The following is a 24,651-nucleotide window of genomic DNA, read 5'->3' on the forward strand; positions in this document are numbered from 1 at the left end:
AAAGAAAAGTTAGCATGAATATTTCCGTGAAGTTAAAATTTTGAATAATTGTAATTGAACATTTTTAAATTCCGTTTTATTAGGTTAAGATCATATTGCTGGCAATTCTAGAAAAATTGAATATTCCTTTACCAGTCTCTCGATTCGGTATTTTTGTACTTTATATATATATATATAAACGATACAAAAAAGAATACTAAATATTATTTCGTATTTTAATAGAGCGAGAGTCATTTAAAAAAAAAAAGAAACAATAATAAAATACACGTCTGAGTAAAGGAACCGGAACAGCCGTACAGCTGTTATCTCGGCGGCGACACCAAAATCATGGCAAGAAAATTAAAGGCGACGTGTAACAGTCTTAATATTTATAATTATTAGTACAAGAATTTTTCTTTTTAAAAAAAAAAATTATTTTCTTTTTCTTTCTTTACAACTTTCTAATTTTTAAAGAAAGACGACACGCATCTCCTCAGATTCCTCTCATTGTCCAATTTATTTCATTCCTCAGAAAGTCGCCTCGCTGGTTTTGAAAGGTAGGCGATGCTCCTCGCTTTCCTTGATTATCTCGACTCGATCTCCAGGGTTTCGATTTTTCCCTTTTTATATTTGTTCGATTTCCTAACTAATTGATATTTTTTTTTTCAATAGTTATAGCTTGCTTTGGTTTCCGGGATTTGTGGAATCCCGGCTCTGTCCATAATTATAACCAATTGTTGGAGTAGGGCTTAGAAATTGTGAGATATTACAATGCCGCCATTCATGCCGGTCTCAAAAGCCTTGGGTTCCTTAGTTTCACGTACAACGGGCAGTAGACATTTGATTAGTTCTGCCAAAAGCGATGGGCAGCTACGTAAGCTCAATCAGTTTCGACGATTGTGTGGAATAACAGGGATCGAAACATCTTCAGTCCATAAATTGATTGGTACTCACCAAAATATTAGTTCTTCATTAGCTAATTTTTGCCAAAATAATGGTAATGTTCTGCAAAGGAGGCGGTTTCTTGGTGTCGGAGACGGGGAAGAGGGTGATGTCTTATCCAAAGTTTATGAAGAGCGACGTGTTTTAGGGTAATTTTGCTTGAAACTCTTTTGTTTTTGTTTCTGGTAATCCACTTGAATTTCCTTGTTCATTATTCATTTCCTAAGTTTAATTCTTCAGTATGCATGATTGTGGAAGAAAATTCTTGAATTTACTTCCTCATGGTTGCAGCATATATATTTTCTGCCCCTTAATGATTTTTTGTATTGGATTTTCATTAGCTGATATATCTTTTCAATTCCAGCTACTCTCCGGAGCAGTTATTTGATGTAGTTGCTGCTGTTGATTTGTATCACGGGTTTGTCCCCTGGTGTCAGCGGTCAGAGATACTGAAACACAACCCAGATGGATCTTTTGATGCCGAGTTGGAGATTGGGTTTAAATTTCTTGTTGAAAGTTATGTTTCCCACGTGGAGTTAAACAGACCAAAGTTCGTTAAGGTAACAAGATGTGAAACTGTTTATTGGGTTTTCCTTTTTCTTGGACTCCATTTTTGTGATGCACAGAGCATTCATTCTCGTCTTTAAAGAAAATTTGCCATTTTGAGACAAGCAGGACATGCATTTCGGGGCTGTGAACATGTTGTTCAAATGATTGCTTCTTGCATAGCTACTGCTTAAGTCCAAACTTCTCATTAATTTAACTTTGGTCCTAGTAGATTGTTGTACTATAATACACTGATCGTTCATTCTTGTATTTATATAAATGCTCTACTTCATACCAACAGGATATGCAGTTAAGAGTTGTAAACACGGTGTATCAATTGGAGTTCTTCTTGTGTACCTACTGCTTTAGTTCAAACTTCTTGTTAACTGTGCAATTCTTGCTCTATACCTTTTTGAATTGAGATCGAGATGAAAGTCTTAAATGTAGGATATTGCTGCTAGCTTTACCATGAAATGGAATAAAAGATGAAATATGACCACCTACTCCGAGCCAGTATGTGCAATGGTGGAGTCATTTGTTGGTCATTTCATTTTTGCGATATCTTAGAACTCTAAGACGGTCCTTACTGTAGGTGATTTTGATTTCCAAATGTTTTCTCCTTTTGGCTGTTGAATTTTTATGGTCTTAAATTTTTGTTCTGCTTTATTTTACAGACAACCGCATCAGACAGTTCCCTTTTTGACCATCTAATAAATATTTGGGAATTCAATCCTGGACCTTCTCCTGGAACTTGCAACCTGTACTTTTTGGTGGATTTTAAGTTTCACTCACCACTTTATCGACAGGTAATGGTCCTTCATTTGGTTTTTCATATCATGCTTTGCCAATATTGAGGAACAAAGTTGGAAGGCAATTCAGCAATTTAACTTCTAGAGGGATATGAATTACCAAAATTCCATAGGTTTTGCAAAAAATTGAAAGTAATTGTGGGCATGCTCTTTTAAAGTAGTTCATAGGATCAAGTTAGGAATAATCTCTCTCTCTCTCTCTATCTTTGTTTGGAATGAACTGAAACCGGAGGCAAACCAATTGCTCGGTAAAAAATGGAAACAAAATGTTAACCAATTTCTGGGGAAAAACCAAATGGAACTACCAGTTCAATTCAGTCCTGTCAGTTTAGTTTGGTTGTGTGTAAACTTTGTCCACCCCCTCTTGTAACTTGAAAGGATATTAGCATTGTTGAATCTTTTACTATACTTATGAAGAGAAGCATGAAGGATGCTAATTTTGCTGAGGGCTCTGCTTAACAGGCAGCGTCTATGTTCTTTAAGGAGGTGGTCTCTCGATTGGTTGGCTCGTTCAGTGAACGCTGCCGGTTGATTTATGGGCCAGAGGCCCCAATCCTTGAAAACACTTACGAACAGAGGGTATGAAGATTGGTTTTTCCATTCAATCAGGTTGCTGCTGATTGAATGTCATCCTCCAAAGAGCAGTCTGAATGCTGGTGAGATCAAACAAAAAATGATCTGACAATGTGAAACTGGCACTGGGTGGTTTTAGTTTTGTATCCTTCCCAGCTATAGATCTTTTATGATTGTAATCTATCCAGCTATTGATCTTTCAAATGGTCATAAATGGCTCTTAATCAGTCATTTCTATTTTTCCCTTGTCAATCCACCTTTTATTGATAACTTAGATGTGGCGTCTTCGATATGTGCGACGGTAAACCCTACTTGGTTTTTTTTTTTTTTTATCAATCAATATTGAAGTATTAATTGTCGCATAAATGAAGCTTTGATGTGAATCTTCTAATATAAGGCAAATACTAAGTTATATTTAATGTAACTTACACCACTCAAACATATTATGCAGGTTCCACACAGGTATTACTGTTCTTGTGAGTGGTGTAAGTGACATTAAATGTAACTTAAGGGCTCCCTTAATATAATATGCTTGTGAAATATTAACAGTAATTACATAACGTGGTGGATCATCCAATTGCTTCTTATTGAGACGCGATTTGCAGCTTGTGTCCAGAGGGATTGGGATTTGGCGGCGTTGGGCCGGAGTGGATGGCCCAATGACCGGTACCGATGCTTTCTGGAGTTCAGGCCTATGATGGTCACGTTGGCATGGACCAAAGCTTCTTCATAAGACGTTAAGAAGATCGAGGAGTAGTGTGATTATTTGACTCTTCCGAGTTCCGACATCCGTTATAAGTCTCACTTTTTAATAAATCTCATTTATTTTACAGTTACATAAGTCATGTGTCCTTTCTAAATTCAAACTTTTAATGTAAATGGAGGTAATTTTTTTTATTAGAGGGGTCAAATAAATATTTTTAGATTTATTTTTTAACAAATAATTTGCAAGATTTTCAAATACCTTGGAAGAAAATGATTTTTTGGTGGCTAATCTCAATTTTAAGAATAACTTGTAAGATTTTCAAGCATAAGATAGAGCAACAACAACATGCAATTTGTCAAAATGAGTTTATAATTATCAAATTAATTGTTGACAATTTTTTTTTTGGAGGGGGTTGTTTAACTAGAGATTAGTCCAGTTACGCAGTTTAATCAAACAAAATGATGGTTGATGATGAGTATCTAAGTGCGTCTTCTTGCTAATGCATGAAAGTAACACGGTTTAGTTAATTTCTCGAGGATGGAAGGAAAAGGAAAAAGAAAAAAAGAAAAAAAGGAGGGAGGTCGCGGCTGAAGATAATTTGGAAATAGTTGATGATGACCATTGACCAGGCCGAAAATAAAAGTGAAAAGGAGGAGCACAAAATCCTGCCATCACCATGCAACATTACCGTCACCAATGACGCTGTTCGAGATTCGCACTGATATCATGAACCTGTGGCTCTGCTAGCCAATTCATGACAGTGTGAACGCGTATGTCGATATACTTACCAGTTACCACGCACCCATAATTCCTGAAAACTATAGTAACTAAAGACAATAAATACCGGACATGATTACTCCGAGGGAAACAAATATATTCGCATAATAAAATAATTAAAAGATAATATAACAATGATTTGGGAGTATATGCATGAAGGATGAACCCTCACTGCAGAGACGTCAAGTGCGTACTTTACCTAGTAATCAATGATGGAATAAGTGGGTTGAAGACCTGTCGTGATCTTGTAAGATTCTTGTTAATTTGTTTTTGTTTATTACCTCGATCCTGTAGCCAATAATTGAAGCGCCTTTTGGAGAACCTCCAGCTGTGTTGATAGTTATGTTAACATCGACCCTTCGTCTCTCTCACTGCCCAATCTCACCCTCAACCACCAATTTCTTTTCTTTTTCTTTTCTTTTCTTTGTTAATTTGACTACATCTATGTGTATGTATCTATACCTGCAAATTAATGACGAACAGCTAGCTAGCTCCATAGAATCTATATCTCTCTTTTCCGCTAGTCAATCCAGTTGCGTCGTTATCTTCGCCTCTATATATGTAATTACAAAAGTAAAGTATGCAGTGGCCAGTGGCTTATCTTTCTTTCTTTCTTTCTTTTCTTATTTTTGCTTTATCTCCCCCTTTGTTTCCACTCATTTTCGCAATCATTTCATAGAAAAAAAAAAAAAAAATTGTTTAGCCTAATCTTAAATTCTCTATCGTTCATTTCATTTGTTAGCCCATGGAGCTCAATCGGCTAATTACCATTATGTATACATTACTTAATTTCTTCCTTTTTGATAATCACCTGCTGTGTTGCGGCCGTCACATAGGATATTCTTGAACAACAAGACAAAAGCTACAAATTTTGAGAAACTTGATGATGTGCTTGAGGATTGGGTTGTCGATCGATGAAAGAGATGGCAAAGCCTATCGGAACATAAAGAATGATATAATTGAGAAAAGAATTGAAGAAAAAAAAAAAATCTGTAGAACGTATATTCTTTTTCCAAACCTTTTTAATTAATTATTGGGATCCCTTTTGACTCTTCGGTACGTGAATCAATTTCAAAAACCATATTGGTAGGGGGGGGGGGGGGGGGGGGGGGGGGGGGGTGTCATTCACAGCTTGTCTTTGATTGTTCATTTTTATGCCAGGCTGTCATGCAAAAATTTGTCTTAAATCTTAATGCTCAAAATATGTGCTAGCTAATAAACTGATCAGAATCCTAAAGATTAACGTGTAGTCTAGAAGCTGACATTAGAAAAGAGCATCTTTTCAATTATCTACTCAATTAAAGCATCGTTTCAAATAAACCCGTATACGGCAGCGGACAGAGGGCATCATTAATTTCAGATTCCTTTTACTACGCTGAGGATATGGAATCTCGGAGATAATTTTGTTGCAAATAAAAAGTAGCCTTCAAAGGTGCATATACGAATACGACAGAAAAAGGAGGTGGCCCCAAAAGTCATACGTATTTTTTGGCTTTAACTACGCTTATGAGAGTTAGAACATGTTTGAAATAGTCGTACCTCTAACCCTACTTCGCAAACACAGCAATTCTTCCCTTTTTGTTTTTGTTTTTTTTTTTGTTTTTAATAATATTGCAACGTATGAACATCTAGCTAAAATGGGACAGACATATATATATATATATATATATTTAAATATTAAAATACAAATCTCTCACCTATAAGCACAAAAATTTTGGTTATAGAATAAAATCTATTTCCATATAATTGGAGAAAACAAGTCTCTCTCATCTATGACATTAGACTTGAACTCTTAGGGTTCATTTAGTGCTCCTCATAATATGAGACTGCATTGCATTATGCAATACAGTTCATTTGGACTTAGCTAATGCGGTAGTTTGCCGCATTCTTTTTTATTATTATAATAAATAAATAAATAAAATTTTATAATTTATTATCATAATATAACATAATACAATACAATATAGTATAATATTCTTTTTTTCTTTTATTTTTACATTATAACAATTAATATAAATTTTTTTAATTTATTATTAAATAATATTATCTAATAAAACAAATTTTTTATATTAATTATATTAAAAATATAATTAAATAATGTATAATTTGATTATATTATATCATAATAATTAATATATAAAAATAGACTATCATTTAATAAGTTAATATAACTAATAATAGATACTTAAAATAATATATAAAAAATATAATAAAATGTAACACTAGGGCCTGTGTTTTGCCCTTTTTCAATGTGAACTAAAATTATTTATGTCCCGTTTGGGATTGCTTTTCAGAGGTTCATTTTGAAAAGCTAATAGCTAATTTTGGTATTTGGTAATTTTTTTTTTTTACAGATCACTTTTGGCAAAATGATCCCATTTTACAATAGATTTTGAAAAAGGAGGGAAGGAGTAGCTTTTGAAAATCTGATTTTAATAATTAGTTTCATACTTAATACAATTTCATATATATTCTCATATAATTATGAAAATCCAAAATTATCCATATTAATTAAGAAATAAAATCATTAATTTAAATAGATTATTATTGCCAATTATATTAAGATAACATAATAAAAAATAAAATTAATAATGTAAAATTATTATAGTTATCAATTATTATATATACACCCAAAAAAATTTATATATATGTTTATAAATGTTTAAATAAATTTTATTCAACATTATGTCTAATTCAATTATTAATATTCTTACAATAGTTTAACCGTAAGATTTACCAAATATATATAAATGCTTTTGAACAGCACTTTTAAAAATAAATTTTATCAGACATTTAATTGATTCTCTTCATGGCTAATTATTTTAACAACACAATTAACAATAATTATTTTAAAACCTACTGCATTACCAAAATGACCCTTAATCAGTCATGCTGCATGCACTGCGCTAGGTATATTTACCACTATATTTCATTGCAATAGTATCTTGCTTGCTAGGCTTGTTAATGTAGAAATTGAAAAATTGCAGAGTTGTAGTAGAGATAATTTTATTCAGACGCAAGTGTGGTTTATGTTTGGTAAAGAATAAAGAGACTATGTAACGAAAATAAAAGGAAAAATAAAGCGTAGTATTCTCCTAAACTGATGTTCAGATGTGTACAGCGAAGATTGACTCAGTTATGGCAGTAAAATTTTTTTTGATTTATTCAAAAATTAATCTTCATGAATTTTCTGGGAGAGTCTCCTCGAGTAAAGGGTTCGATAGCACTGAAACTTGCAAGCTACTATAATTCATCAATTGATTTCCTGCAGTAGTAGAGCGGAATTCTAGATCCTATCCTATATCCTAAACGCACCACTATGATCTAAATTCTAAAGTTTGAGAAAAACTTGTGTACATCCGAAGTATGTACAACCTGCATGCAGCCAATAGAATTCATTCTTCGATATTTGGATAGAGTTGTCCTCACTTGACAGTGAGTGCAGTATCCTTAATCATCTCAAAAGCTAACTCAAGAATTAAGAGTGAAGAGTTGCCTCAAGCTTATATTTATTTTTAGTCTATGAGAATTTTCTCCCTAACGAAAATATGTAATTTTTTTATAGTATATTGCTCATCCGGAAAACAAAGATCGCAATAATATTTTGATGATCAATTTTTAGAGAGTACGTGGGCAATTAATATAACCATACAGCAGCGGAGACGAGCTACTTTTCTTTTCGCCCTTCACGAATGCACGTACCCTTACCGTATGCAAGGCTACGTGGACACTGCACCCACTCGACTTGAGGACAATTTAGGCCAAATATTGGATCATGCCTTTCGGACGTTGAATGGAGGATCAAATAGTGTAATTTTCATTATAAAAAAGAATGAAGCAGCTTTTCAAGACCGGGCTGTTCGAATCTGTGCTGTATTATTTACTGATGGAAGGAGCATCAACAGCATTGGAGAGCTTAAGCTAACTTCGTCTTCAAGCTGTCACGTAAATGTAATAGTGGGAACTTGGGGACCACTGAGTGCTCACCAAACACAATGCTGTTGCATGTTGGTTCTCTCGTACCCGTAAGCTCTAGTAAGCAGCGGACACCTGCCCATGCAATTAATAAATCTAGTATCTCGATCTAGATTTTCTTTCCACGTGGAGCCATCGAAATCAAATCAGCATTGAGCAGGTGTTGAATTAAAGTCTGAATGAGAAACACTCAGAAGTTCGACACGTCTCAGCTGGCCCCCTGTCGAAACACGTTCTAACTTCCTTTCATGCATGATTGCTTACTTTGAAAAGGATGCCACTTTCTAAATAAGGGCAAACCAAGTCATCATGCGTGTGTGTCGCTAACGACCTTTCACCGCATGTATATTGTTTAGCTTGTGATAGCGCACGTGACAATAATGGAGAGTGAGACTTACCAAAGAATATGACATTCTTATATATGCATATAGTAGTGAAATTTGGATAGTGCACAGTTGCACAAGAAATCAATTTATGATATATTTGCTTCCCGATTGGCATATCTTGGACAAATGCCTTTACACGTGGTTACCGTTTGCAGCATAGAACATTAAGCTACAATATATGACCATGGGATTGCTTATCAGATAAAGATGGATCAATTATGACCCATGGTATACATGTACAATCACTTTCAAGATACTTATCAATCCTTCTCAGAAACCACAGTTAGATGCGAGCTGTTATTTAGAAAAAAGGTAGCGGAGAAGCTAGGGTTGCTGCATTGCATTGAATCATCGCAGTACGTTCATATTTTTATTTATCGAAGATTATGAGGTGATTTTACATTCAAGGATTGCATGGTGTGTTGAAGGGAGAGAATCTGGTCAAAAGCAAATTTACGATCGAGCATCTGTCCAGATAATAATTGCTTACGGAGTCTGGAGCAGTACAATTGTTCTGGCCACAATTGATGATTATGGCTTGGGGTTTGTGGGGTGACAGGTCTTGACTCTTCAATGCCCATTTTCCACCTAATAATTCAAAATAAGGGAGACGTACTTATTCACGTGGATACAGCAAATCGTGCCACATTCCTATAGGTCTGCTTTACCTCTGAGGTTAAACTATTTATCTGCAAAATGTTATCGAAATAATGGATTCCCTCACAACAACATCGCCATTGGAACCCATTCCCGTAAATTTAATTATTTTCTAAAAATTGCTGATGATCATTAATTAAGAGTTTATGTGTGAAAGGAAAATTTATTTTGATCCTGAATCCTGATGTTTACAAAGGTAGGTTAGGTTTGTAAAAGTTTCATGAGCATGTATTGCTGTAGGAGTCATTTTCAACCTTATGGCTGTCAATTAAATTAAACTGCACACCCTGTTGTTCCTTTGGCTTTCAAAGATTCAGACTTCTGAAGGATACATTTTCAGGTGACTCATTTTTCCGTCATGATCAAAACGTTTTCTGTTGTTACGTACGGATAAATCCTGAAAAGGATGACGTGTCCCGTGACTCTTATAAAAAAATATATTTAGATTAAAGCTTTGATAAATTCTGGATAATGCACTCTCTTTTTCTCTCGTTCTTCCCCTTTTTTGGGAATAAAAAGTTTTTTAGCTTTGGGAATTTATGAAGTTTGTACGAATAGTCGAAACTAGCTACTTAAAACGTGTAACCAATAAGATTTCTCGATGACATTGAAGAAGCGGGTCGGGGCAGAAGGGGCCTTCTCGTGTCAGAAGGCTCTGGAAATGGACCATCGGGATTGAGAAAAGTCTCAAAATCTAGCTCGGCCATGATATTGACAGGTTGGTGATCATAATTTAATCCGATCCGTTTAATATGTCTTATTTGTATACATCTGACATATAGATTGTTGAATTGAATTATATTAAAAATTTAAAAATTTGTAGTCGGTGGATTAGATATGAATTTATTTATATAAATCCTTAAAAATCAGCGAATTCGTAAAATATATATATATATATAATTAATTAATTAATTAAAAAATAAAACTTATAAATGTGGCATTACTACTTACTAATAAATAAATAAATTAAAATATTGTTACATTAATATTATACATATCTTATCCGATAATAATATATAATAAATATCATTAAATAAATTGAATAATTAAATAAACAAATATAACTTTCTCAACAGTTAATTTTTATAATTTTAGTTAATTTTCATGTATCGATTTAAACAAATCGTTGTGTTATATTTTGAGACTTTGAATGTATTATTTTATTTTTATTTAAATCTTATTCAATTTTGAATTTGACCGGTAATAAAATTATTTTTGTATAAATTTTTTTTATTTAATTCGTTCGTAGAATGAATAGAATTAAAAAATTTTGATCCACAAAATGGTCAATTGGATATGGATTGGGTCAAATTCGTATATGATCTGCAGACATATAGATTGAATTCGCCAATCCGTCAATTATATTAGATTGAAAATTTATAATCTATAAAATCGTAGATCAGATATGAATTGATATTCAATCCATAAAATCCGATCTGCGAACACCCATATAACAAGCCTATTTTTTTTATGAGTGGAAGTGGAATTAGAAATTGTAGCTTAAACAAGGAGAAAGTGTACGATTTAGAGGAGATAATATAATTAATTATTGTATGAGTGAGATATGTAATTGAATTTAATATAATTACTATTTACATATTAGTATTTTAAAAAATAAATGATATATGTGATAATATCATTTATTTATTGTATGACTAACATGATACGTCTAATATATTCTAGATTCTTCTTTAAATAAGATATATCATAGAGCGCCTCTATTAAACTATGCCCACTTAATACATATACGACATACATATATAAATTAAATATGACTATTAATTATATGATGATTTTATATTTATGTCATATATGTATTAAATAAGTGCAGTACAATATAAGTACTCTAAAATTTCTCCCTAAATAACGTGGAATGTAATCACTAATGTGCTTTTATTTTTAGTTGATAAATTTTGTATGTTTTAAGTGAATTATTTATACTATTTGTGCTTGGGTTTTGTACAGGCACAAATAGTTGCGCATCTTATATTGTGCTACTGTGTGTATGTAAAGATTTTACGATAAAAAGCTGTAAGTCGTGGGACCCATTTCTCTCTTCCAAATCTTAATAGTGTGCAACTGTGCGCACAAAGCGATTCCTCATCTATTAATTACAAATGGTTCTTGGTGCATTGAAATATAATCGAGTTCCATGTTTGTTCGGGAGAGTTCCACGTTTGCACTAAACATGGCTCTCCGTATACAATTGACTTGGATGGGCCCGCAACGAAACCAATCAGGACCACTAATCTTGTCATCGGAGATCCTAAGAATTCTGAGCTGGATGTCACTCTTTACCACGTCGGCCCCGCCCCCAAAATTTCCTTTCACGCTCGCATATTTTTTCGTCCATCTTTTTTGTATCACTATTTTTTTCCCCCCAAAATTTACCTATCATCTACCTGGATAACTTCGAAGTCGAGCAGTTCAAATCTCCTCGTCTAATTATTATGAAATTTTATTATATTTTACTTCTTTAAAAAAAAAAAAAAATTATCCAACGGTTATTAAATCTCTTATCCACCCATGTGAACGGGATTCACACCACATAACTCTTATTTTTAACACAAAATATTGAATCATCTCAACTGCGTAACATACTCTTATATATATATTGGTAAATGGTTAACATACTATAATGTCAGTTTTTATTAAACAATTTATAGTAAATGCTCATTTGATTCCTATAGTTTAAACTAACTATTCTATTAGTGCTTGTATTTTCGCAAATAACCTAAAACACTCATGTAGATACTATTCTCGAAGCTGTTGGATCTACAGCTCAAACTAGCATTTTCTGCTTAAAACAACTTAAATTTTTAAATAAATCTGATATACAACAGGTAAAAAGTATATGATAAGTAAGTATATCTTAATGAAAACATATGTACAATATGGACTTTTCGGTAATTTTTTGAAAATTCAAGGTACTCCAGCAAGGTTATAAGTCAAATTGTTTTAACTAAGATATAATATGTAAGCTAAACGCAATTATTTTTCAAATCAACGTCAAATTTAATGGATGAAGTTTGAAGAAAATATTTGAAAATTTGAGTCAAAATTACGAACGTCATCTGACGTTGGTGACATTTTTTATGGTTGCTTCGTTAAGGAACGAAGATTCCAACAATACAAAATTGATTTACAAATGTTGATGGTTGGCGACAAATGACAAATAAGTGTGGTCGCGATGAGTAATACTAATCATAGATGAAGTTTTTGTTTTTAAACAAAGAATTAATGTAAATTGCACATTACAAAATATTAAGATATTAATTTACGTTGTAAAGACCTCATTCTACACCAACAATGATACACAACTCGGTTGCCCATAGGAGCACTATTCATACAATGCACCGAAGTTTCCTAATTTCTTTTTTTTTTACTACAAAAATATTTCTTCAAGTGAAAAAAAAAATAAATTACTACAGATGGCTTTTTATAGTTTATGATGAACAGATGAAGCGTGTCTTGATATTATGGTTGGGTCCACATCTATTACTTTATTATTACTATTATTTTTAATATTTTCGGTAGCATGGTAACTATCACATCAAGGACTCGTATTTAGTTCTTCCTTTACACTCTTGTTTATCGGCTTATTATTACATGCGGCGCAATAATCCATAGAATGCATGATACACGAGTTACCGTTAAATCTTGAATTTTCCCTCAATATCGGCCTAAGCCAACACCCTTTCACACATCATCATCTTTTGTATTCTTCTTTCCAATTTGAAGAGTTTAATTTGTTCTCATCTGTCCGTAATGTCTCCAGAGACCACCAGATATATGTATCCTGTGCTCCTCAATATATAACTGTGCAATTGCGTGTTTCTTGCATCAAATATGAACCGTTTCAAACAAATCTAATTAATCAGCAAGGTGAACTTAATTAATAATTTAATATTCGAAATGCGCCCATTTAGGAGAACTAATTAATATTTAGTGGTTCAAAATTCAAACTTTTGTTTTCCCGTCCGAGAAGTTATGGTAATTAGGCCAAGGTCAATTAAGAAACCGCTAGTTGTTTCTTGTGATTTATCGATTAAGTGAATGGTCGACGACTTTCAGCCTTATGTTAGATTACCTGTCTAGACTGCAAAATAAAACGGCTGATTACAGTATCCCATTTTGTCTTCAAAATGTTTAGAAAGTTTTATCTTTTGAAGCCTTAATTTCTTCCTGATTTGATGTGTATACATACTCCTTGAATTAACGAACATTCAGGGCCAGGATCCTTCACAATCTCAAGAGCAGATTTTTGTCGTCCTTGACTACATTTCTAGTAAAATCAAGAAAACATAACGGGGTAGTTAATTTGGTGGCAAATTAGATCACGTTTGTGTGTTCCAAATTCGAACCTCTGTTCCTCAAATGTAATTATGATCCGCAAGTCATTTTCTCTGGTCCAGGACGTATTTGTTTCACTAATTTTTTTTTTTATTAGAAAAAAGCCATGAGGAGTTTTGCATGGAAACCATTAATTCGGTACCAAAAACCCTGCCAGCTGCGGCTTAAGAGAATCTACGAAACAGGGGCTGTAGATTGTTTTAGTAAACAGCTGATAACAAAAAATCAGTTGAAAAAGAAAAATATGTGTTTAAAAAGGCTTTTTTTTTTCTTTCTAAAACTTGTCCGGACCATACTAATCAGTTTAAATTCAGTATATTACTGGAATATGATGTAAATGAACAATAAGATTTTGTTGCGCGACATATTGTATCCAAGCCGTAATTTCGGGAAATCTAAGTATAGATAGTGGGGACGATCATTTAAAGATTTGGATTTTATCATATCTGCTTAAATGGAAGAAAATACTACGTGTAATATTTATGTCCTGTTGGTTGGATTTGTATGAATTTACCGTATATACATAAATAAAGGGCCAAAATTTTCGGACTCACATTTATCTTTTGTCCTTATCCTCGCTCTATATTTCCTTTCTATATAAACCAACATTCGGCTTCTCGCTTCAGTGACTCAAAACACACCAAAGCGCAAATCCTTGGCCTGCATTTTAACTTGGATTCGTAAGCTAAATCGCCTACTGAAATAATAAGAAAGGAAGAGATATGGAGGGGATTCTTCTGTGTTTTTTCATCTTTCTGCTCGCTGCTCTACCTTTGTGTATGTTGTTTGCAAGAGACAAGACAGAACCTCGAAAAAAAGCTAAGCTTCCTCCAGGTTCGATGGGTTGGCCTCTCATAGGAGAAACTCTTCAACTCTACTCTCAAGACCCAAATGTTTTCTTTACCGCCAAACAAAAAAGGTTTCAATTCTCTCTTTCTCTATATGTAGTTTCCTTTTACTCCTTCGTATTGTTTACTCTCTCTCTCTCTCTCTATTTTTACAAATACAAATGTGATGATCGTGGTGGTTCAGGTATGGAGAAATTTTCAAGACTCATATTCTTGGGTGCCCCTGTGTCATGCTGGCTAGCTCTGAGGCTGCTAAGTTCGTTTTGGTTACACAAGCCCATTTGTTCAAGCCCACGTATCCGAAAAGCAAAGAACGTTTAATTGGTCCATCGGCGATCTTTTTTCACCAGGGAGACTACCATCTTCGTCTAAGGAAGATAGTTCAAGGCTCCTTGTCCCTCGAAGCAATTCGTGAGTTGGTAACCGACATCGAAGCCGCTGCAGTCGCTGCCTTGGACTCATGGCACGGGGGGCATATCATTAACACCTTTCAGGAAATGAAAAAGGTTTTGTTGGTTTCCATTGCACAGTTGAAAACATACAATTGAATTAAATTTCTTTTTTAAATAGTTCTTTTCTACTTTAGAAGAACGCCTGGTTAAAATTTAGGTATTTATGCTGCCCTTTTGTAGCTTTCTTGAAAGTTGTTCGTACTTGCATATCTAATAAGATTCTCATCACTGCCGTGTTTGTATTTTCTTTGATTTATTGCAGCTTTCTTTTGAAGTAGGCACACTGACGATTTTTGGGCACTTGAAAGACAATTATAAAGGCGAACTGAAGAAGAACTACTTGATAGTGGATAAGGGCTACAATTCCTTTTCTACAAACATACCCGGAACTCCATACAAAAAGGCCTTACAGGTAGGCAAATTAAGTTGTTATAGTATTAGCTATCCTCATTACGTTATAATATATCTTCTCATAATTAATTGGCCTTAAACTTTACAATTAATAGGCAAGAAAGAGGCTAAATGAAATTCTGAGTGATATTATTCGCGAAAGGAAGGAGAAGCGATTGCACGAGAAGGATCTGCTGGGCTGCCTTCTTAACTCAAAAGATGAAAATGGAGAAGTGTTAAGTGATGATAAAATCGCAGACAACATAATCGGTGTGCTTTTTGCTGCTCAAGATACAACAGCAAGTGTAATGACGTGGATTGTCAAGTACCTCCATGACAATCCGAAACTTCTAGAGGGAGTAAAGGTATTGTCTTGTCTATCTATAAGAAGCCAAATCATACGCGAGGTCTCTCTAGAACAAGTCTCGCTAGCCTTCTGTTCTTGTCTTTTGTCTTTGAATTTTATATGAATGTATTTAATTGTATTTGTTGGTACCGTCTTTTGTAGGCTGAACAGAAGGCCATCCGTAAATTAAATGAAGAAGGTAACCAACCGTTGAGCTGGACACAAACGAGAAATATGCCAGTAACATACAAGGTAACCAACTGTCTCACTCTCACCTCGGAGAAATCTGTTTTTATTGTTGCCATCTTTGGGTATTTTTCTTGCAACAATTGCTAAAATAGAAACACATGGCCTCTGTACTCAGGTCGTATTGGAGAGCTTGAGAATGGCAAGCATAATATCCTTCACCTTTAGAGAAGCAGTGGCTGATGTCGAATACAAAGGTAGGATTATCAAATCAAAGCATATCTATTTTTAATTCCTGAATCAGAGGTCATTTTCCCATAGCCAAATTGGATTAGGACCAAAAACCAAAAAAAAAAAAAAAAACGGCTCCTAAAATTAATTAGAGCAGCCAATTGTTTTATCTTGTAGAAAATGACATTTAAGGACCTGATTGATCACAGGTTACTTGATTCCAAAGGGGTGGAAGGTGCTGCCTCTCTTCAGGAACATTCATCACAATCCAGAATATTTTACTGATCCTCAGAAATTTGATCCTTCAAGATTTGAGGTAATAATGATCTACTAGTTGGCAAAGATGTGCATGTGTGTGTTTCTGTTTTCTTGTTCTGTTTGTGTACACGCGTAAAGCTAGTAGCACTAAGCAAGATTTTTGTAGTACATGCTTATGGCTAAGACTTTCCATTTTTTCTTCTTTTTTTTTTTTAATTTTTTTGGTTTTGGTTTTCATGGTTGTAATGCAGGTTGCGCCGAAACCCAATACATTTATGCCATTTGGCAGTGGGGTTCATTCCTGTCCCGGAAATGAACTTGCCAAGCTGGAGATGCTTGTAATGATCCACCATTTGGTCACCAAGTTCAGGTATTGTTGAAAGAAAATTGCTAAAATTACAAAAAAAAAAAAAAAGGAATTATAATACTGTATAATATTATAGGATTAATTAATTTTTTTATCTTTTTTTTTTCCAACCGTATGGTGTTGTAATTAATTTTATCTTCTTTCTATTTGATTTTTCTGTTTTAAATAACATTACTCCTATAGAAAATCTCGTTCCTATACAATAGTCGGAAACTTGAATCTATTTTCCAACAACGGTCCAGTTCAACTGCAGTAATAATATTCTACATAATGCTTTCGGACCAGACGTGACAAATTTTTTTCCTGTATGGAACTTTTAAATTAATTTTTTATGCAGAAAATGAACTTTCGGATGATGTAGCATTCATAAAATACAATGCTTAGATAAATAAAAGTCTCGATAGAGCGTCTTTGAAGACAAGCAAGATGGAAAATGAATAATCAGTGATAAGAATATTTTTGCTTTTTGTTGGTATTTGCAGGTGGGAAGTGATAGGATCCCAAAGCGGGATTCAGTATGGTCCATTTCCAATTCCCTATCAAGGATTTCCTGCCAGATTTTCGAAAGAAACCAAAAGCTAAAAGAGGCAGCATGGTGCTACTATAATTCTACAGTCGAGATGCCATTATTAGTCTCCACCATTTTCTATAATTTTATTATCATTGTATTTTTGGGTAAGCAATCTGTAATTTGATTGAAGAGACTATAACATCCCTTCCAAGCATCTAGGAATATAATATGATTTCTTTTCTGTTATATCTCTTCACACATTCTGTAATTTGTATTTTGCAATCTCTAATTAGCTAATATATGTAGTTTATTTCAATTGGAAGTATTCTAGGGGAACAGACTGAAATTGAAACATGTCTTGTTTTTCCCTTTTTTTTTAAAGAAAAAAAAAAGCCAAGAAGAAAAAGATTTGCTCACTCAATATTAATAAAAGGAAAATGCTAAGTATAAAAAAACGAAAGAAGGACGAGAGAATTAAGCATGTGGTGGGAGGAGAGAGAGAAAAAAAAAATTGACGAGAGAGAGAAGAGGTAATTCTCTCGTATTTTTCTCGTTGTTCTTGATATTTAGCAGCCCTCTTAATAAAATAGACACTTTAAAGGAACTAAAGGAACACAGAAAAATAAAAAATGTCTGCTTAGGTATGGAATGGAGATTGGATTGCTTCTACCCCACACTAATTTGAATCGGCTGATATTATGTTTTTTAAGCAATCCAATTCACCATGACGCCACGTCTCCGTCTTTGAATCGCCGCAGCGCGTGCTCCTTGCTCCCTACCACAGGCTGCAAAAGTAGCAGCCATGTGTCATTGAGCGACAGGCCAAAAAGAAATGGTGGTGTCTCCAGGCTCCGGCTGAAGGGTACCCTCCAAAATGACAAAATCTGCTAACTGCTGCTTTTGCAACCTTCCTCCCTAATGGACCCCACTAACTAGTAAACGTGGCTAATTGAGTTTGGTTGTCAAAACTATTCAAACTTTCTATATTTTACCTTTGTTTAAATTTTAAAATACCTCAGGTGTATTATATTTAATTGATGTATATATAACATATATAATTAAATTTAATATAATTATTATTTATATAAGGCTAATGTTAAGTTACATACATGTAACTTACAATCCTCTCACATAAATAGTAAATAGTGTGGGTCCACTCACTATTTATATGAGAGGGTTATAAGTTACATGCACGTAACTTAGGAGGATCCTTTATATAATGGTGGTTCAAAATATATACACGTATGTCATGATATCATTTACTTATTGTATAACTGATATAATATCTCAAATGTATTCTAAAATTTCTTCTTAGTGAGATATCTGCTTATGGGTTATTGCAATGGCCAGACGCACTCCAAATGCAGCATTTTATGATTTCGTAGTAGAGTATGATTTCAATTTCATAGCTCATCGATGTTAATTTCCAAATCAGCCTGCTTGTTCGGGCCGTCATTTCAGCGGCAGATGCTTCTCAAAGAGGCACAGCCTATTATCCAGTGACATCTTTGCACATTTACGTTAGGGTAAATTTTGAATTCTCTCATGAAATTGTCTTTAAATTATTCTTTTTCTTTTAAAAACTTCGACTTACCCTAATTTTGTTCAAAAAATAAGAAAAAATTTGAGGTGGATTGACGTATTTTCTTTTGTCTTCTAACAAAAAATGAGAGTTTAATTAAGATTTTCAAAAATATGAAAGTGATTTTAAGATAATCAATTCACAAGAGTAATAATCCGTAATTATCCCTCTGTTAATTTGATGTCAAGCTTGCAGTAACTTCCACATTCAAGTGAGCTCGAGAGAAACTGTGTTTGAATAACAACAGCAGCTGCTTTACATGAATGCACTACCGCAATGTTTATATTAAACGTGTAGCTCAATCAACGCACAGAAAAAAAAGAACAAGCATTGATATTAGTGATAATAGAGAAAATGAGAACAAGTATTGGGACACTCTAGTTTTTCACTCACAAATACAGACTTATAGATGTTGTATAATCAATGAAACTTAAGCTTAAGTTTCACACTCGCTATTGTAAACCAGAAGCAAAGTTGTGAAAACATAATCAGATTAACTCAATTGTCGTTAGAGGTTGTTGATGTGTATTTAAGAATTGCTGCATCAATTCTTTCTTTGTCTCGGGTTGGAAATGCTTCCACTAGAGCTCCATTTTTGTAGAAGTGGAAGAGAGGAACTGTCTGCATCATTTCAAGGTTATCTTATAGTCAGTGAAGGACAATCGAGTAAAAACAGAACTCAGAAATGCTTTGTAGACTACTTCAGCGTTCAGGCATATTTCTTTCAAACAATGTTGAGAAGAAAAAGAAAACTTATGAAAGCAAAGAAAAGAAATTTGTGCAATAACCACAAAAAAGTTATTGCACAAATTTCTTTTCTTTGCTTTCATAAGTTTTCTTCTCCTTCTCAACATTGTTTGAAAGAAATTTGCCTGAAAGCTAGTCTCTTTACTCCCCCCAGTTATCTTAGCAAGCTGCATTTTGTGATTAATCATCAGAATTGTGGAAAAATTTAACAAAATCTAGTGAAGGATTTCCTAGAAAAGAACCTGAATTAGCCGCAAATAAAAATTTCCGAAAGCACCCCAGTCAGTCAGTTGATCGAAATTTTAGAATCTTTACTTTTCATAAGTGATGTATATAACACTTGCCATCAAAATAAATTCATTGAAGGTAAGGAACAGTACGAAAGAAAAGTTTACCTTTATTTTAAGACGTTCAGCGACCTCAGATTGTTCATCATACTCATCAATCACCTGTAAGAAGACAGCATATTAGCAATTGTCTGTTCCAGAAAATATAGAAAGTTGCAATGAACTATAAAAAAACTAAAAAAGAAGGGACAAAAGCTACTGGGAACCCAAATTCTGTTGGCTATTTGTAAGAATACTCCATACTCAGCCTAATTACCAATCGACTAGCAAATTGAATTCTGAAAGACCCTATTAAACAAAAATCAACATTTTCAGCTCAAAACCTTTGATGCCAAGGTTATCTAAGGAAATCGAATAAAAGAAAACTAAAGTTAGTACAGATGATGAAAAATTAAACACAGATATGCGTAACTTGAATACAGTTTGGACAAGTCAAGCTTATAAAGTACTCACATTATGTTTTAAGAAAATTACTGGAGCTTCCTGATCACCGGATCCCTTGCATAATTTTGAAAACCCCTGCTCTATATACTTGCAGCTTCCACAAGAGGTGCGATAAAAATCTACCACAACTAAAGACCCAGTTTCTTTGGACTTTTCCAGTATTTTGAAGAACTCCGCATCAGTCTTAAATTCTCTAACACATTCAACAGGACAAAGATCATCATCTTCATCAGATTCCCCTTGAGTTGCATCAATGAGACCTTTGACTTTTCCATGTCTCAGGTTATGGTTACTTTTTAAAGAGGCTAAACCTGTACTTTTACTTTCAAATGGAATTCTGTTTCTGGTCCTCATGCAAAAAGATTTAGCACAAGTTCTATCACGATGCAAGCTGGTTACCATACAGGGAACTTTAGAACTGAATTTTCCATCTGCATTTCTCCCCCCAAACAGGGCGCCTTTGTAAAAAATATTCTGCTTTTGCATGAAAATATATACAGCAAGTTTCCACAACAACGGCCTATATAACACTTAAAACAAAAATTTATAATAAATTCTTGACATGTTCCTTAATACTTTGCAGGATAGAACAGCCACCTTCCAACTTGTTCCCAATTCTTCGTCTCATTCCATCAGCTGGGTTATATATAGCATGATAATCATCACTGTTACGAAGGGGAAAAGTAAAAGGAGAATCTCTATATAGTAGGCAAAGTATAGAGGATATTCACAAACCAAGCCGAAAAATTATTCATTTTAGACTAAAGCATTCAATGGTTCTGAAGAATCTGCATCAACAAAATATAAAATTAATGAGAAAAAAATAGTTTGATACCCATATAACATCATTTTTTCAAAGTCAAAATCTTTCACTCAAATGGCATCCCAGAATTATTGAAATATTGAAAGTTAATGTTAAATTTATTCGGCATTCTTTTAAAAGAATTTGACCGTAGAAGCTAATTTGAGATGTTGAATGGTTCGCTGAACTTGTAGTGCGGAGTATGCATTTACGCGGATGGCAAAATAAGATGACAGTATAGAGATTTGAGGTAATCAAATTGGCATTCATTATTCAATTCAAGGAAGCAGAAAACTTGAATGGCGCCGAAGGATATGAACAGAAACAAAACTATGCACACTAGAATAGAGTAGAAACAGTTAAAAAGAGATGAAGAAAAGACGGGCAGGCCAAGTTTCGGTTACTTGAAAGTTCAAAGAGTGATTCATCGGTCAGCGCTTACCTCGGGCAGTTAAGGCTGCCACTGCATTCGCTATATCATACCCCAGTCTCAGTTTCACGCTCAACTCTCAACTGGAGAAAGAAGAAAGAAAGCTTTGCTTTGCTTGGAATGAAATGACATTCACCGTAACCACTAACAATCAACCATATCCATCCAAACTCTAATCCCTCTATTCGAAAATATCGTTTTCCTTTGTTGTCATTCATCAACTTGTCCGGTTCACGAAATTGGGCCTGAAAGCCCGTTTTATGAGGCCCATTCTTATGAACTTATATGCTGGGCCAGGTATGCCAGGTCCATTTGCAACTAACGATGGGGTGTGTATTAGGGAGTTCATAATCTAATCCGATCCGTAGAAATCTGATCCGTGGATTGGTAGATTAGATATAAATTTACTTTTGTAAATCTGTAAAACACTGAGAATCCGTAAAAAAATAAAAAGTATTTATTTAATTAAAAAACTTGTAAATATGACATTATTACTTACTAATAAATAAATAAGTTAAAATATAATTACATTAACATTATATTATATCTTATCCGATGATAATAAAAAATAAAGAATAATTAAATAAACAAATATAGTTTCATAAATAGTTAATTTTCATGTACTGATCTAAACGAATGAGATTTTATTTCGTTTTGCTGTGTTATATTTTGAAACTTTAAATATATTTTTTAGGTTTATTTAAATAGTTGATTTATTTAAATATTATTTGATTTTAAATTTGATCGGTAATAAAATTATTTTAAATTTTTTTATTTGGTTAGGTCGGGGATTGGACATAATTAAAAGTTTTTTTCAATCCACAAACTAATCTGCAAAAGGGTGGTTGGATATGAATTGGGTCAAATCCGCATCTGATCCGCAAATGTATGGATTGAATTTCATCAATCCGTGGATCAGATTAGATTGAAAATTTATAATTCATAAAATCATGGATTGGATATGGATTGATGTCAAATTCGTAAAATCCGATCCGCAAACACCCCTAGTGTGTATGTGTGTGTGTATACGTATGCACGTACACACACAGAGACATTTCAGTTAGGCTCTAAGCACGCTTTGCTTGTGATAACAAAATACTCCTAAAATTTTAAAAAGACAATAATTGATATTCCTAAAATATGATATTGTTTTTTAGAATAATTGATAGTACTAATATGGATACTCCTGACATTTGCAATTAACATTAGGATAATTCCTATTGTTTTTTCATATAGTCTCAACCACTATATGACTAAAACGAATTTAGTTGTGTAATACTACGTATGTATGATAATTGATGTTTTAAAAAAAATTGTTTTTGATTATAACATGTCATGTAATATGCTATGGAAATAACCGGATTTGATTTTCAAGCTTTAAATTGCCCAGTTCATAAACTATTAAGTATATTGCTGCAGAATAACAAACATATTCCCTTATAGTGTAAGTGTAGGCAATTTTTATGTTATAAAAGCTTTTATAAAAAATAAATAAATTAATTAATTAAAATGTCGGCAAGAGTGGGGTGATTACAGAAAATGGACCTAGCTCATAAAGTACAAATACTTTACGAGATAGGCCCATAGGCCATTGACCCAAAAAGCCAACTCAACTCTATCTCAATTACTAACAGAAATTTTGGGAAGAGCGTCCGTTCACCAACGCCTCATCCGACTCCTGCAACTGCAAATTTAAATATTTACGACATAATCAGCACGTCACCCACCTACCTGTCACTCTCTCTTTCAACGATAAAAGGCCATATTTTTAATTAGCTTCTCGAATTGCGTTCGTTGTCTTTAGTTTTTATACAATATTTACCTTTTATTTCGTGTAAGCTGCAATTGCAAAGATCAAGAAGTCATTATTCATGGCTGACTCAACTCAACTCAAGTCGGATGCTCTGCTAGAACAGATGAAACAACACCTCAGCACCGATGCCGGTAAAGCCGTTGTCAAGAAATTGGGCCTTGTTTATCAGATCAATATTGCACCCAAGGTCACGCTCACCCCCTCCCATCCTCTCGCTCTTTTAATTTTTATTTCCAGCACTACCCGACCGTTGTAATATAATAACTTTTATGATTAATTTTTATTTTTTATTTTCTTCATAAATTGCAGAAAATGGGATTTGATGAGGTTACTTATACTGTTGATCTTAAGAAAGGAGAAGTCACCAAAGGTTTGGGCTTTGATTCTTCCTCTGCTTTTTGTTTTTTGGTTCTATTGATTCACGCTGTTTTGGGCACTTAATTTTAAACTCTGCTCTTGTGCTACATGGATATTGGATTCGCCTCTTAGGATTTTGCGAAAATTAGGAATGTAGTTATATCTAATGATTTTGGGCTTCTTGTGGCTGCTCGCTGAGCTCATTGGTTGTTCAAGTAATTTGTTCTAAAAATTTTAGGTTCTTATGAGGGAGGAAAGCCCGATGCTACGTTTACCTTCAAGGATGACGATTTTGTCAAGGTTGCCACTGGAAAGATGAATCCCCAGATTGCTTTCATGAGGTACACTCTCTTACGATTTCATCATATCATTCGTTCGAAGGGAGCTGATTGGTGGTCTCTTTTGTGATATTCTTTTCTGATGTTTGATGGTTGCAGGGGTCTAATGAAAGTTAAAGGCAGTCTTAGTGCGGCACAGAAGTTTACCCCTGATCTTTTCCCTAAGCCTTCAAAGATGTGAGCAGATACCTTAAAGAGGGTTACTTGCATTACAGTTCTATCATTTTGGCCTCTGAAGTGGTACATTTAGGCTATAGATTACAAGGATAGCAAATATCTCTGGAACTTGTCCATCAGAATGAAGAATCTGTCAGTTGATGATAAATCAATGGTACCTTATGTATTTGTTAATCAATGTTGCACTTGTTTATTGGATTAAAAATGATGTCATATGATGGACTTGTCTTATCATTGATTTATTTTCTTTAAAATAAAATTCCATTACGATTCTCAGATTTAATGTTTCCTCAACTATCTTTCTGTGGATTGTTTATTCTTC

The 24,651-nt window shown here is 33.8% G+C and overlaps 4 protein-coding genes across 4 annotated transcripts; 3 read left to right on the forward strand and 1 right to left on the reverse strand.

Moving 5' to 3' along the window:
- Nucleotides 1-411: 411 nt before the first annotated feature.
- Nucleotides 412-3,160, forward strand: LOC18041210 (coenzyme Q-binding protein COQ10 homolog, mitochondrial). The gene is made up of 5 exons (XM_006434700.2): nucleotides 412-536; nucleotides 652-1,070; nucleotides 1,286-1,481; nucleotides 2,142-2,273; nucleotides 2,739-3,160. Exons 2-5 carry the CDS (start codon nucleotides 751-753, stop codon nucleotides 2,859-2,861), a joined length of 771 nt encoding a protein of 256 aa, XP_006434763.1. The 5' UTR covers nucleotides 412-536; nucleotides 652-750; the 3' UTR covers nucleotides 2,862-3,160.
- An 11,174-nt stretch (nucleotides 3,161-14,334) lies between these two features.
- Nucleotides 14,335-17,528, forward strand: LOC18042041 (abscisic acid 8'-hydroxylase 4). Its single transcript, XM_006434702.2, has 9 exons — nucleotides 14,335-14,622; nucleotides 14,736-15,057; nucleotides 15,266-15,415; nucleotides 15,510-15,758; nucleotides 15,902-15,991; nucleotides 16,104-16,182; nucleotides 16,366-16,472; nucleotides 16,666-16,784; nucleotides 17,264-17,528. Exons 1-9 carry the CDS (start codon nucleotides 14,426-14,428, stop codon nucleotides 17,361-17,363), a joined length of 1,413 nt encoding a protein of 470 aa, XP_006434765.1. The 5' UTR covers nucleotides 14,335-14,425; the 3' UTR covers nucleotides 17,364-17,528.
- Nucleotides 17,529-19,190: 1,662 nt separating this feature from the next.
- LOC18042042 (thioredoxin-like 4, chloroplastic) lies at nucleotides 19,191-21,776 on the reverse strand. Its single transcript, XM_006434703.2, has 4 exons — nucleotides 21,657-21,776; nucleotides 20,422-21,200; nucleotides 20,017-20,070; nucleotides 19,191-19,495 (listed from the first exon to the last, which is right to left on the reverse strand). The coding sequence occupies exons 2-4, from the start codon at nucleotides 20,896-20,898 to the stop codon at nucleotides 19,373-19,375; spliced, it is 654 nt and encodes a 217-aa protein (XP_006434766.1). The 5' UTR covers nucleotides 20,899-21,200; nucleotides 21,657-21,776; the 3' UTR covers nucleotides 19,191-19,372.
- Nucleotides 21,777-23,310: 1,534 nt separating this feature from the next.
- Nucleotides 23,311-24,607, forward strand: LOC18042043 (non-specific lipid-transfer protein-like 1). The gene is made up of 4 exons (XM_006434710.2): nucleotides 23,311-23,644; nucleotides 23,767-23,827; nucleotides 24,053-24,155; nucleotides 24,252-24,607. The coding sequence occupies exons 1-4, from the start codon at nucleotides 23,516-23,518 to the stop codon at nucleotides 24,331-24,333; spliced, it is 375 nt and encodes a 124-aa protein (XP_006434773.1). The 5' UTR covers nucleotides 23,311-23,515; the 3' UTR covers nucleotides 24,334-24,607.
- The last annotated feature ends 44 nt before the right edge of the window (nucleotides 24,608-24,651 follow it).

This window comes from Citrus clementina, unplaced genomic scaffold (assembly GCF_000493195.1).
Source record: "Citrus clementina cultivar Clemenules unplaced genomic scaffold, Citrus_clementina_v1.0 scaffold_5, whole genome shotgun sequence".
Lineage (NCBI taxonomy): Eukaryota > Viridiplantae > Streptophyta > Magnoliopsida > Sapindales > Rutaceae > Citrus > Citrus x clementina.

Coding starts and splice junctions, on each gene's coding strand:
- LOC18042043 (XM_006434710.2), top strand. CDS start 23,516: ATGGCTGACTCAACTCAACTCAAGTCGGATGCTCTGCTAGAACAGATG. Junction 23,645..23,766: donor AGATCAATATTGCACCCAAG/GTCACGCTCACC, acceptor CATAAATTGCAG/AAAATGGGATTTGATGAGGT. Junction 24,156..24,251: donor CCCCAGATTGCTTTCATGAG/GTACACTCTCTT, acceptor TGATGGTTGCAG/GGGTCTAATGAAAGTTAAAG.
- LOC18042041 (XM_006434702.2), top strand. CDS start 14,426: ATGGAGGGGATTCTTCTGTGTTTTTTCATCTTTCTGCTCGCTGCTCTA. Junction 15,058..15,265: donor CCTTTCAGGAAATGAAAAAG/GTTTTGTTGGTT, acceptor GATTTATTGCAG/CTTTCTTTTGAAGTAGGCAC. Junction 15,416..15,509: donor CATACAAAAAGGCCTTACAG/GTAGGCAAATTA, acceptor TACAATTAATAG/GCAAGAAAGAGGCTAAATGA.
- LOC18042042 (XM_006434703.2), bottom strand. CDS start 20,898: ATGCAAAAGCAGAATATTTTTTACAAAGGCGCCCTGTTTGGGGGGAGA. Junction 20,071..20,421: donor TAATTTTCTTAAAACATAAT/GTGAGTACTTTA, acceptor GTCTTCTTACAG/GTGATTGATGAGTATGATGA. Junction 19,496..20,016: donor CTGAACGTCTTAAAATAAAG/GTAAACTTTTCT, acceptor GAAATGATGCAG/ACAGTTCCTCTCTTCCACTT.
- LOC18041210 (XM_006434700.2), top strand. CDS start 751: ATGCCGCCATTCATGCCGGTCTCAAAAGCCTTGGGTTCCTTAGTTTCA. Junction 1,482..2,141: donor ACAGACCAAAGTTCGTTAAG/GTAACAAGATGT, acceptor TTTATTTTACAG/ACAACCGCATCAGACAGTTC. Junction 2,274..2,738: donor ACTCACCACTTTATCGACAG/GTAATGGTCCTT, acceptor TCTGCTTAACAG/GCAGCGTCTATGTTCTTTAA.